At 44.1% G+C, this 12,943-nt stretch overlaps 1 protein-coding gene across 3 annotated transcripts; it reads right to left on the reverse strand.

Moving 5' to 3' along the window:
• Positions 1-682: 682 nt before the first annotated feature.
• rnf4 (ring finger protein 4) lies at positions 683-12,889 on the reverse strand. 3 transcript variants are annotated; one of them, XM_060062354.1, is made up of 8 exons: positions 12,622-12,889; positions 12,251-12,335; positions 9,911-10,139; positions 9,743-9,825; positions 9,518-9,530; positions 9,136-9,256; positions 1,559-1,610; positions 683-1,237 (listed from the first exon to the last, which is right to left on the reverse strand). In XM_060062354.1, the coding sequence occupies exons 2-8, from the start codon at positions 12,284-12,286 to the stop codon at positions 1,088-1,090; spliced, it is 684 nt and encodes a 227-aa protein (XP_059918337.1). In that variant the 5' UTR covers positions 12,287-12,335; positions 12,622-12,889; the 3' UTR covers positions 683-1,087. The 3 variants fall into 3 exon arrangements, with proteins under 3 accessions (XP_059918337.1, XP_059918338.1, XP_059918339.1); XM_060062355.1 differs by having other exon boundaries at positions 12,816-12,870; XM_060062356.1 differs by lacking the exon at positions 12,251-12,335.
• Positions 12,890-12,943: the final 54 nt, after the last annotated feature.

The raw sequence follows: 12,943 nt of genomic DNA on the forward strand, positions 1-12,943 counted from the left end.
TTAGAGAATGTTGTGGCTGTGGTGGAATTAAGAGATCGGGCAGAGGAATATGACTTAGGGGGAGATACAGGGGAACAAAACATAATAGATTCAAATAAAATCAAAAAATGATCAGAGACCAACATCCATAATTTCTATGTTGGAAACACTGAAACCATAAGACAATACTAATTGTGTGGCCTTCCTGATTTGTCAGGGCCATAACAGATTGCACAAGATTGAAAGAGTCCACAAAGCATAAAAACTCCTTAACCAAAGGTTTTGATGGGCAACAGATGTGAATGTTAAAATCCCCTAAAATCACTAAATTGTCAGAGCGAGCGGCCATAACGGATAGATCAGCAAATTCTTGAATGAAATTACAATTAATATTCGGTGGTCAGTAAACTAATGCACAGAGGAGGGTGGCATTTATCTTTACAAGCTGTACCTCAAAAATGGAGAACATATCAATTTGTACAATTCTACATTTAAAGTTGTCATTGTAAACAGTGACCAGACCACCTACACAACCAGTAGCCCTAGGGGAATTTATGAAGCTGTAGTGAGGAGGGCAGAGTTCACCAAGTGGAATGACGTCATTACTGCTGAGCCAAGACTCCATTATAAACAAAAAGTCAAAAGGGGAAGGTTGAAGATGAGGGCAGTGTTAAACAAGACAATGCTGAGCAGACGCAACCAAACCATTTGTTATCTTACCTTTAATATAACCCCATTACAAAAAGAAAATACATAATAGGAAAATTAAGTCAAAAGGGCTTGAGGACAGCAACCCTATTCAGGCATTGTGAAAAATACTTTTTCCATTAAACTTGTATCAATGCAGGAATTTCCAAGAACCGATAAATAAGAGAAAAAACAATTAAAATCTACTGAAAATAGATTTTAGATCTATATCTCAAATACTCAGAAGCTGCTGTCTCCTACACGTCAGCCAATTAGATGTTTTATTGATTAAAGGCAGAACAAAAGAGTGAAAGAGAGAACTGCACTGCATATCAAGAGGAGGAGGAGGGAGCAGGTTTTTTTGGCAATATGGCAGCCAAGTGGTGAGCAGCGCTGAATGGCCTTGGAGCCAGAGGTCAGTTCAGATGTAGATGGGGTGGTACTGTTGAGGCGTCAGTTTTTTCCTGCAGGTTGGGCAAGTATGCGAGTGGGCCAGCGAGTCCCGGATGCACTGGCTGCAAAAGACATGGCCGCACTTGGTAGAGACCACTAGCCTGCCGGTGTCCACGATCTGAGAGAGCGAGCGACAGAGCAAGAGAGAAAAACAGGGGATCAATGCCCAGTTTCTATGTGTAAATACACAAATGTGGAAAATGTATGATTTCATTTGATAATTTGAACTTTTAAATATATTGCCCCATTCATCTCAGGGTCTAATTGGTCTGGCTTAAACAGTATTGTTCTTCATCATTGCAAGTAAGGGTTAGTAAAAGCAAGAAAGGTACTTTATCCGCGACGGGAAAGTCAGACCTATCCCGATTCGGACCATACTTGAATGTACTGCAGGTCAAAAAGGTGAAAATGTCTTTCCTCTCCTCATGCAGAGCCCTACCTCTGTGTACGAGTCCATACACACTGGACAGCTGATGGTCCCTGGAGTCGCCCTGGACACCAAACAAACACGGCAGTTAGAACTGTATAGACTTAAAGATGACATCACCGTACCTTATTGCTCTCAATGTCATGTTCCTTCCTGAACCCTTTTTCAAGAATATCCGCCCTGACCTCTGACCATTGCAAAAGAGAACAGTCAATATCACCCCACGATCACTGATAAACACCCCCCGTAGGCCCTACACCTTATGAAACTGGGGGCCATATTGGTTAGTTAGGTGGGGAAACCTAGACTCTTTGGGAACCCATGAAAACTCAATGCATTTTTGTTTTGATCTGAATTCATTTTGCTATCCAGGGTAACATTTGGAACACATTTACATTTTTTTGTCATCGGGATGGCGAAAATATTTAAAATATTCTTGACCGACCACAAAACTCACGGTTCGGATCGTGTCACGGTTTTTGGGTCACGGTCGGATCATTTTCGGATCAACAACAAAAAAGATAACAAGACAAATGTGTCTTTAAATAGAATCTTCAAATGTGTAAAAACAAAATAAAGTGAAAAATTAGGTAATAATCCTGCTTCCTTTAAAGGGGACATATTATGAAAACAGCACTTTTCCTGGGATTTGAGGTCTTGTTGTGGGTAGATGGTGCTCCCACATGCATACAAACTTTGAAATAAGTCTGTACATGATTTTTTGAGTGAGATACGCATTTCTGGAAGCAGCCCGCCTCCAGCTACCAAACGAGCGAGTCAGTTTTGGCGCCCCCTCCTACGTAGGAAGGGGGCACATTTGAATATTACCTCCCACTTCCCCACTCCCCTCCAATCAGAGCATCGCTAAGATGTTGTGGACCAGTGGACAAGAAGCTCCGGTGGGGGGAAGCTCCCTTGCAGCTAAGCTCCGGGAGTGCAATTCCTTTCTCTGGCGCCGAGCTCACCCCGCCGGAGCTGCCGCCGAAGGGAAGTCGGGAGGAGGAGACATGGGCTGCATCCGAATACCTAGTACATACTATTTCTGTCTAGTGTCTACTACTTGACCATACTACACTTGACTGTGTAGTACGGTCTACAGACATGCGTAGAACGCCTCCGAACGCCGCCGAAACTCCACCGGATGTTTGGAGATGACGTATCTCCCCCCAGATGGCGGCAAAATGTACCTGTTTTCCGTCTTGTTATCGTTGCTATTAAATAAAAAAATGTCTCTTTCTACGCGAATGGCTCTTGAAATGGATATCTCTGCTAGAAGGCGTCGTCGTCGGTCATCTGGTAGAGCGACTTACCGGCAGGTTATGTTGTATATATGTGGACATTTGGTAAGTCATTTTTTTGGAATAATAATAATACATTTATTTGTTACTCCGTGAAAAAGACGATTGAAGGACTCCGGTTGCATTGTGGGATAGCGTAGTGTGGTCCGTGGTTCACTTTGGCGGTAGTATGCATTCGGAAACGACTTCCGTACTACAGAATGCATACTAGAGTATTCGGACGCGCTAGATTTTTCGCATACTACAAAATGCATACTATATAGTATGCAAGTACGAGTATTCGGATGCAGCCATGGAGTAGAAAGGGATTGTACTCCCGGAGCTGAGCTACCGGACTACCGCCGAGCTACCCCAGCCGGAGCTGCTAGTCCGCTGGAGCTGCCACCTAGCTTTAGCGCCAGTTCAGCTCCCGGAGTACACCACCGGAGCTGCCGGACTGCTTTGACGGCGGCCGGCAGCTCCGGCGCGGGGAGCTCGGAGGCAGTCCGGCAGCTCAGTTCCCGGAGTACAATCCTTTTCTTCTCCATGTCGCGGTTCATGGACTTTAGAGAGTCAATGACAAAGTTCCTTCTCCCCAATTCTTCTCAACCATGGCCGAGATATCACCCACTACGAGTCTTTACTTGTGGAAGAACCAGAGACATGGGCGTCACTTTGGTTTGAAATGTGCTGGGGACAGAGACGCATTCGGAAGTGCAATTTTAGAAGTGCTGGGTACAATGAGGATGCACTCTTTTTTCTCTCTTAAGTGCCGGTAATGAAAGGTTCTGAAAGACGGCATAACCATGAAGCTAATTACTAAGGAATAAAATGTATACAAAATCTGTCTGGCACGTTTCATGAAGAAAACGTTTCCAAAAAGCATCGGACATATGACCCACTATGTTCTGCTCCATGTATCCAATGTTGACAACGTGACATGATATGGCTAAGCTAACAACATAAACAAGAGGAGCTAGGAAAGGAATTTAACTGCGTGTTTAAGTTCAGAAGGGCCAAAGGTGTGGCTACACACAGCACTACAAAAGTCGTCAAGATTGAAAAAGCAAAAAATATTTGTTGCACAGCTGAACGCTGTATCACATCATGAGCTGGCCGTTCTCAATTCACAACACACATTCCATCAAAACTAGCCTACATCAGGCATTCTGACCAAAACTCATGAACTCCCCCGCACAATTATTCCAGGATTCAAACAAAGCAAGAATGACCAAAAGTCACTTTGTGTCAACAAGAGACTGACTCCACCGACTATCAATTGCAAGTTAAAACAGCCGACCACTTGAGTGCAAAAAACACAAAAGACCAGTTTCGAAATCTGGTTTCCGTTTCAATGGGATTTCCTGAACGCCAAATAAAACACAACAGAAACTGTATTTCACTACGATACTTGATGATGTTGTTGATACCAGATTGTCCTTTAAACATGCGCTGATCACGTGAACGCACAACTTTTTATTTATTTTTTTTATCAGCCGATCCGCGGATCACTTGTGTCCCGAACCGTGAGGGTTAATCCGTACGGATCACGGGTAACCCGTGAACCGTTGCACCACTACCGACCACCGAGCCTCATTAACCGGTTGGTTAACCGATCCGATTAAAACGTGCAATTTGAAATAACAGCGATTTCTGCTATTTCGTAACCCTGCTTATCTCTCTCCCGTTCTGCCTCCGACTCACACACGCACACACACACTCTGCCCCTGCCCGCCCTTCCACTGACGTCACTTTTTTAAAATCCTCTATAGCGCGAAACAGGGAGTCCAAATGGCTCTGTCATGCCGGCTGCCAAATTTGTACCGGGCGCGTCATCCATACGTAATCCATTCCAAACCTGCCTGGCAACAGATGATCGCGTTGTCCGTTGCCTGGCAACGGACGATCGTTTCGAATGACGTGAAAGGTTCCCGAACATTCGCGAACCTTCAAGCTCGTTCATTCGCACTAGTCCGTTATCTGTATTGTGCTATTTCGTCCTTGACCTGCTTTAAACACTCAGTTTACTTGCTAAATTTGATTAAACAATTAAATACAATACAAATATAAAGTAAAAACAAGTGTTATCTAGCGATCCGTTTTCTGTATTATGTTATTTCGTCTTTGGCAACATGAGCGTAAATGTTTTTTGAAACCCGCTTTAAACACTCAGTTTACTAGCTAAATTTGATTAAACAATTCAATACAATACAAATATAAAGTAAAAACAAGTGTTATCTACAGGGTATCTGCAGGTTTCAGCAAGTCAAATTTAAGACTTTTTAAGACCTTTTTAATACCACCTTGAATGAAATTTAAGACTTTAAACCCGCGATGGTGGGGGGGATCCCGCTGTATTACAACCCAAGCATAGCATAGTCACTCAATGAGACTCATTCAAGTTTACTTTCTGTCTGTTTATTGAACATAAAGTGATACTCCAGGGCTCCAGACTAACTCTTTCCTTGGGTGCACTGGTGCACCTAAATTTTTAATTTGGGTGCCCCAGCACGTATTTATAGTGCACCCAAGTTGTAAGTTGTTGAGAGGGGGGTGACAGCGTCTGGGCCCCCGGGCAGCTGCACCAGTTGCACCGTCGATATTTACGCCACTGATTAATAATATTTTCACCATTAAATAAATGCCTTCTGTAAGACCTGGGGGGTAGGCTATACCACGAACCTCGTTGAACATACCCAGGCTTTCTTGGGAAAACCTGGCTCGACAGAGCCGCAACTCGCAATCAGTTAAATGGTACCACGACGCTCACTTTAGATTCAATTAGTTGAACCAGGTTTTCCGCTTTAGGTTCAATGCGCGTTCACATAAAAGGGGCGTTTCTCGCGTCATTTGACTCACCCTTATGCAAAATAAATCGCGCAAGAGCGGTGTATTTCATCCAAAGCGAGCAATGTATTATTATGAACTCCTACGAGGAATTCAAAGTTCAAATCACAGCCAAGGGGAACACGGTTGCCCATAATATGGCTAGGGTGGCGTGCTGGCAAAATAGCCGACCGTGTTAATTAGTAAGTGAAAAGATTCTGCATATTGTCTAAAAAATATTATGTATCATCATCCCTTTTACCCCCATATATGTGGGGCCCCATGAATTGCGAGCCCGAGTACCGGGAATGCACTCGATCTCCGACCCAATATCGGACGTGCACGTCAAGTTGCTCTCTTTAGTGGCGTGGTTCAACGTCTCAAATATCAAAACAAAATCAGCCTTGTTGACGCTGCAGATTCGCTCGTTTCGGATGAAAGGCACTGGTCCGAAGCGAGTTATATACGCCGTTTTGTCCCTTCCAGCAGTAAAGGTGCTCGCGATTTGAGAGTCAGGGAACATCAAACCGAAGAGATCTCCTATCCCCTCATTCGAGTTTTAGGACTGGTGCTTGACCACTGTGTTTAGAATCCACAACACCTCCGCTTTCAGTGTTGGTGTCGCACCAAATGCTGCCCTCAGGTCAGTGCTAGCAGCGCGGACCGTCTGCGGCGGTAGCGCCGGGGCAGAGATGCAAAACGTAGAAATGGCTGGGGTCTGTGTGTGGCTCCTGGCAGAGGTTTTATGTTTTTGGCTCTGCATATGGCTGACGACAGCCTTAATCCCCATGGTGCCGAGCTTGAATGTAGGCTACTTTTGCACGGAATGCATCTGGCCTGTTCTAGGTTGGCAACGGACGCTAGCCAACCTCGGAAACGGACGTCTTCCAGCCAACTGACATTGAACTTGCATTTACCCATTGTTGCAGACTAGCTAGCAAGCGCGCAGACATCCGTTTATATATGCAGCTAGCAAGAAAGTAGCCCCTCGTACATCTCCTTCCCGAAAAGTCCTGCGAGAAAAATAAAAAATTAAATAACCCTGCCCGACAAATTTAAGACCTCCGAGTTATAAATTTAAGACCAGCATATGACATTTTTGATGAATTTAAGACTTTTTAAGGCCTTAAATTTAGAAAAATGAATTTAAGACTTTTTAAGACAGACCTCCGTGGACACCCTGTATCTAGCCATCCGTTATCTGTATTATGTTATTTTGTCTTTGGCAACATGAGCGCAAATGTTTTTTTTAAACCTGCCCGGCAACGGACAACCCTTACGTAATCAGTTGTCCGTTGCCTGGCAACGGACAACTGTTGACGTGCCCGGTACAAATTTGGCATGACAGCTCCATAGTTTGGAAATGGTTTTGGGTACAAGGTGATAGGGTTGAAAATACAGGTTTCATATGAGCGGACACAGGGATAGCACCCGGTCCGTCCGAGTGAGAGGCAGTGGCTCCAACAGCGGCACGACCTTAGTTTGAATTGAAACACGAGGCATGCTTACGGCAAGTTGAACGTGTGTAGAGAGCGGGCTTGAACGCCCACAATGGTCTGAGAAGGCGCGGACCAGGTTGAGACCCTGTGCGGGATTCACCAGGGGCCAATCGGAAGAGGGCAGCGTTAGGAGCTCATTTGAAACATTGCCACGGCTCATTTAAGAAAAGGACAGCTCCGAAGAGACGCCGCTTGTTTAGTTTGGAGGAGACGGTAGTGCTAATAATAAATCAAGATCAGGGCTCCAGACTTCGACCAAAATTTGAGAGTGTGCGACTGAATTCTCCATCTGATCGCGCATGTGCGACCAGTAAATTTGCCCCCCTTTTTTTTTTTTACACGTTAAACGTGGAAGGGGCGCGTCAATGAATCCGGAATCTTTAGCAGGCCAATGAGTGCAAGAAGGATAGGGAATGGCTACTGTAAATGGCTAATGTGTCTTGGGGAGGGTCCTAGAGATTATCGAGCGCGCGTTAACGTCTGTGCGAAGGAGAAAGATTTCACAACCTGCTACGTGCGTTTACAATGAGCAAGCAAACGATTGACTCGTTCTTCTGACCTTCGGCTAGTGTGCCAGTGCAAGTCAGTCCTGCCTGGGTCTTATTTTACAAACCCCGCACCCGCAATACATCAAACCGTATCCGACCCGTGTTCCGACAGTAGCCCGACCAGACCCGCTATAAATTCTTATTGACACCCGACCCGCACCCGATGGAAAATTAGAAACATTTGATGGGAATTACACTTTCTGGTGTTTGGCTTGGTGCTTTAGATTGTTGTGCACATCATCCACTGTTGACGGTTTGAGTTGACTCCTCCGCTCCTGATCAACATAATATCCAGCACCGGTGAAGTCTCGCTCACAATTGCAAAACCCACGCCCGACCCGCGCTGCTCACAATTGCAAAACCCACGCCCGACCCGCGCTGCTCAGTCGTCCGACCCGACTCGTTTCATCCAAATTGTGCGGGTCACCCGAACCATTGCAGGACTCTGCTTCGGGTGCCATAAAGGGCTTTTCACACGGGAGGCGTTTGTCGGGCCTGATAATGCATTCTCAATGGAGAGGCGAGCGGGCAGAGAGGAGGCTCAGCGTCCTGTCAAGCGGCACGACAAGCGGGCGCACTCCCGTGAAACTGTCGCTTTCGTACTTGTCGAACGCATGCATGCGCAAACCTGGAAACCGTTGGAATAGATGAGAATCACAATAAAATGTGACAATGAATTTGAAACGGCACATTGTAATTTCTGCATCTATTATCAAAATAGTTATTAGTAATACAGTGAAAAAGTAGAGATGTGAAATTTGGTTGGCATGTTGATTAACGATGTGTGCCCCTAACATTTCTGGTTGCGGCCCTAAAATTTTCAGTTAGGGGCCACAGTGCTCCTAGTGAAAAAAATAAGTCTGGAGCCCTGAAGATGATGATTATTATTACCTTATCTGTTACCATTGAATATCCTGAAATGTAGTAATTTCCAAATCCAAGCCCATAAATTGATTGTGAGGGATAATGTTTTTCACTTCACACAAAAAGGAATGAGATGGCTAACTGTAGTCTTATAGCGTTTAGTCTAATGTCCATAATAATTTAGAGATCATATTCTCCGCCGCTCGCATGCAGGGAATAATTAAGACTTGAGAAATTAAACAGTGGGCTAGAGACGCGGTGTCCGTCCAACTTCCAATAAGTCACCTCATCTGATCATCTTTTCGTGTGAAGTGAAACCAACACACTCAACAGTCCACATTGACCATAACAATTTTTTTAACCGACAAGCTACAAGATTGATCGGTTAACGTTAATACGGTCAACCATCGGTCAAACGGTCATCGGTTAACATCCCTAATTTGTCATCTTTCATCCAAGATTTACATAACCTATCCCACCAAACAATATGGCTGCTAGGTGAATGAGGTCCATCCCATCTAGTTCCCTCAGGGGATGAAGCTGTGCCCTGACACAGGAGATGGGGCCCTTGCTACCTGGCTTGACTGCTGGCCTGCAACGTGGACAGCAGATCCGCATTGAGCAGGGTCCGCGCATCCTCCTCCTCGTCACTGCTGACCACGTAGCTCTCCGCTGTTCCCTCTGTGCCCTCAGGCCCTTGGAGGGAGACGGATGGATGCGTTAGGAAAGGCAAAGGAGGGATGGATAAATGCGTGTAGTTATTGAAGGACGCGCGCGCACACAAAGGCACACAGAGACAGAGAGGAGGAATAGAGTGAGGGATAAATGCATATTTAAAAAATATATATATTAAAAATACTTATGGCACCTATTCATAGTGTGCTATACGACTTTGTAATTGGCAGTTCATTTTCCTATTTACAGTTAGCCTTTCATAAATAAATGTCGCACCTTCACCTTCATCCAACAGCTGGTATCCATTTCAGAAACAGGAAAACATGGAAAAGCAAAAACATCTAGTCAAACAGAAGAATAGCAATGCTGCTTTGCAACAAATTAATTCCCAATCCTGTGTTTCCATTTATAAGCACATTGAGATGACAGCACACTATTCTAGTGCACATGGATAAGAAGTAATTTATGACCCGAGATTCTACAGTGGTCCAAATACATTTTACTCACCACAACCGAGTCGTTGTTGGTGAGATCGACTACGGCCGCCGGCTCGGTTCCTTCACACGTAAGATCTACTACGTCCTCTTCCCCTGGAGGGCGCCACACACACACACACACACACACTTAAAGTGTATTCAATAGAAACCAGGTGTTCAGCCACACAAATGTACCCACCGGCTAACATGTGTTCCAATACGTTGATGGTTTCTGTGATTGTGAAAGGCAGAACAGGCAGCAGGCTTGAAGAGCTAGTACTAGAATCGCTGCTGATGGTATCTCCGCTGGAGTTTGAGTCTCTACTGGTGTTCGGGTTGCAGCTAGCAGACCTGGTGTTGGCGGTTCTGCTGTTCTTTGCGCTGCATCCAGAGCACTGTGGGCATGTTGCCTTTCTTCTCTTTGGAATCTGAAAGCAAAACGATACCGTTAGCTTGTTGTTTTTTAACTTCTGTATGACCTGTGGTGTGCCGCTGGTACATCTGCTCCCCATAGCAGGTCTACTATTATATGCATGCCGTTGATACAGCTTACTGGTGATACAAATGTCTGAACATATAAAGAATCAGCATCTGGAGTCGTGAAAGGGAATTGTATTTAATGTACAACTATGCCAACATAACAGCTCATATACCAAATACCAGAACAGGAGAGAAGCATGTCACGAGCCCAAAAATGAGCTTGTCGTTTATTTGAAAGTTTGCACAAGACAAAGATTAATACTTAAGTGAAGAGCATTGCAGAGTTGGTGTTGGAACAGACAAAAAGTAAGCATCCCCAAACCATACAGAGATGTGTGAAAGCGACCCCAATTTAACTAGATGGCTGAAAACCTGTTGCAGGCTTTGGAAGAAAAGCCTCATGTCTCCAACACACAGGTGGCCGAGAACCCCATTTTAAAATAATCCTGCCATGTCTAACAAAACACCATAAGAAAAATAAATGTCTGGCCCGATGCAAAGGTCAACAGAAACCCTGTCCATCTGGTGGATGATAGAAAGCATCAGAACCAAACTTTGGGTCGGGACCTTGTACTGGGTCACGGCTCATGTGGTACCAGGTCTTAAAGAAAGAATAAATAACTTTGAGTCTTATAGTAATAGTTTAATTAATAGTCTTATTTTGTTTTGTTGCCGGCTTGAAAAGTAACTCCTCTTTCAAATCCTGATTAAGCAAGCTTGTTCAGAAAAGGGGCATTGGTTTAATTGATCCTAAAAAAAAAACTCGGCATTGACATCGGCTGCATGGTAACTAACCAATCATATGCCTGCCACAACACATCTCTACTTCCGCACGCCCTGTACGCGATGCATGCGCATTTCTTCAGCTTTATTAGACTTTTAAGTGAAAAGGCTATACATAAAGTAAACAATACGACCTAATTTGATCCTGCAGTGTAACAACACTGCAATTGCTTATGGATCATTACAAATAATGATGCAAGATTATCATCTTAAAATGGAAGTTATGCTGTGTCTCTAGCATCACACAAAAAGTATAAACCGTACGTTTTCTTGAAGAGAATTCTTTTTTTCTGTCGCCCTCTCTCTTAACCCTCTCGTTGTTGTTTGATGAGGGCACAACCAAGATTCAGATCTGTTTTTGGAAATTGGTGCAGATCTTTTCAGAACAGGGGTCTATCGTCGGAGAGGGAGTGATCACATAAAAGTAAGACTTCCCAGGGACAGCTACGCCCGTGTGCTAGTGAGATGTGCAAATAGATTCTTTACCATTGCAAGGATTAGGTTCACGAATCGTGCAGGCCTATGTCACAGTGTGATGCCCTTTGCTATTATTTTCACTGACCAGTAGCCAGATTGAACTCTGTCTCTCTGGATCTACACCCACTTTTTGGAGTGGGCTCTGCCCAAGTTTACTGACAGTCATCAATATCTTCTGAGCATAAAGGTGGCGATTGCTTCACTCAAGAGTAATATGTGCAAGACCTACAAAGATGACCCGCTGACCTTGATGAATAGGGACTGTTCTCTACTAATTAAATCAGATCGATATCAATAAAAGGTGATGCAGAAGACAAAATTACACCAGCAACCCTGAAACATTTTCATGTGAGCTATTGGTATATTGAATTGGAAACATTTAGCCTTTATGTAGGCTAGGCCAAGGCCTAACTCATTTAAAGACATTAAGGCTATGAATATTGAGGCTTGAAGAGGCTATGTGAAACCTGAGATAAGGTTAACTTATCAATTCAGACCACAAATCATGATCTTATAATAACATGTATGCCCATTCTATAACCCTTGGTCATGACGTGTTCGATAATTTCTCAAAATACGACAATATTGGCCTTACCAAACCAGTTCGCCCGATTCTTATAACAATATAACACGACTAAAACAATGGAAGGCTGGCTCCGGGACATCTTAAATCTAAACTATTTGTCACATCGAAGAAGCTTTGACAAGTTGACGTCGAAATACCGTTAATAAGTTCACACCCAAAAAGGTTAAACAGTTTAATGATAAACCCAAAGAGCTTAAACCAGTGTACACCTACAGGTCTGCTCATGATTCCCGAAGCGTCCACATCCATTCCTCAGAATCCTCAGCCGCCAAATTCACTCTGGTTTGTGCAAGGGAGACTGGGTACATAACCGATACATAACATGGAAGGAAAGCAAAAACGATGCAATCAGCAGTGACTTTCACTTCTAAGTTACTCCTCTTCGTCAATGGTTCTTTGTTATCATTAGCTTTGCCAAGTGCAGCGTTAGCTGGCTAATGAAACTAGCAAACCATCAGAAACGTCACATTACACTATTAGGCGATACATGACTAAAACTTACAGGTGCAAGTATTGTTGTGGCCTCTATATGCATGACATAGACCATAGTGCCGTGTGTAAATAGCATGCATTAGATATTTTACCTGCTGGTAGTCAGTCTGTTGTTAGTCCACTGCTAGCTGTAGTCGCTTAGTTTCTCTTTTGTTTTTAGTAAGCAATCACGTATTAGTTATTCACACTAGGTTTACGAGGCATAATTTAGAATGTGGTAAACTGCTCTCAGGTAACAACGAGAATGTTTTATAAAACACGTCAAAAGCAGCTTATTCTCACAAACCTCGACAAGTTACATGTGAGTTCTGCGCACGGGTTCTGCGCATGGTTAGCAGCAGTCGAAATGGCTTCTACTGCTATATAGTGGCGAAGTCACGCCCCTTCCGGTAGGGCTCATGGGACCTATGAGAT

The sequence above is a fragment of the Gadus macrocephalus genome, chromosome 10, assembly GCF_031168955.1.
Source record: "Gadus macrocephalus chromosome 10, ASM3116895v1".
Classification (NCBI taxonomy): Eukaryota; Metazoa; Chordata; class Actinopteri; order Gadiformes; family Gadidae; genus Gadus; species Gadus macrocephalus.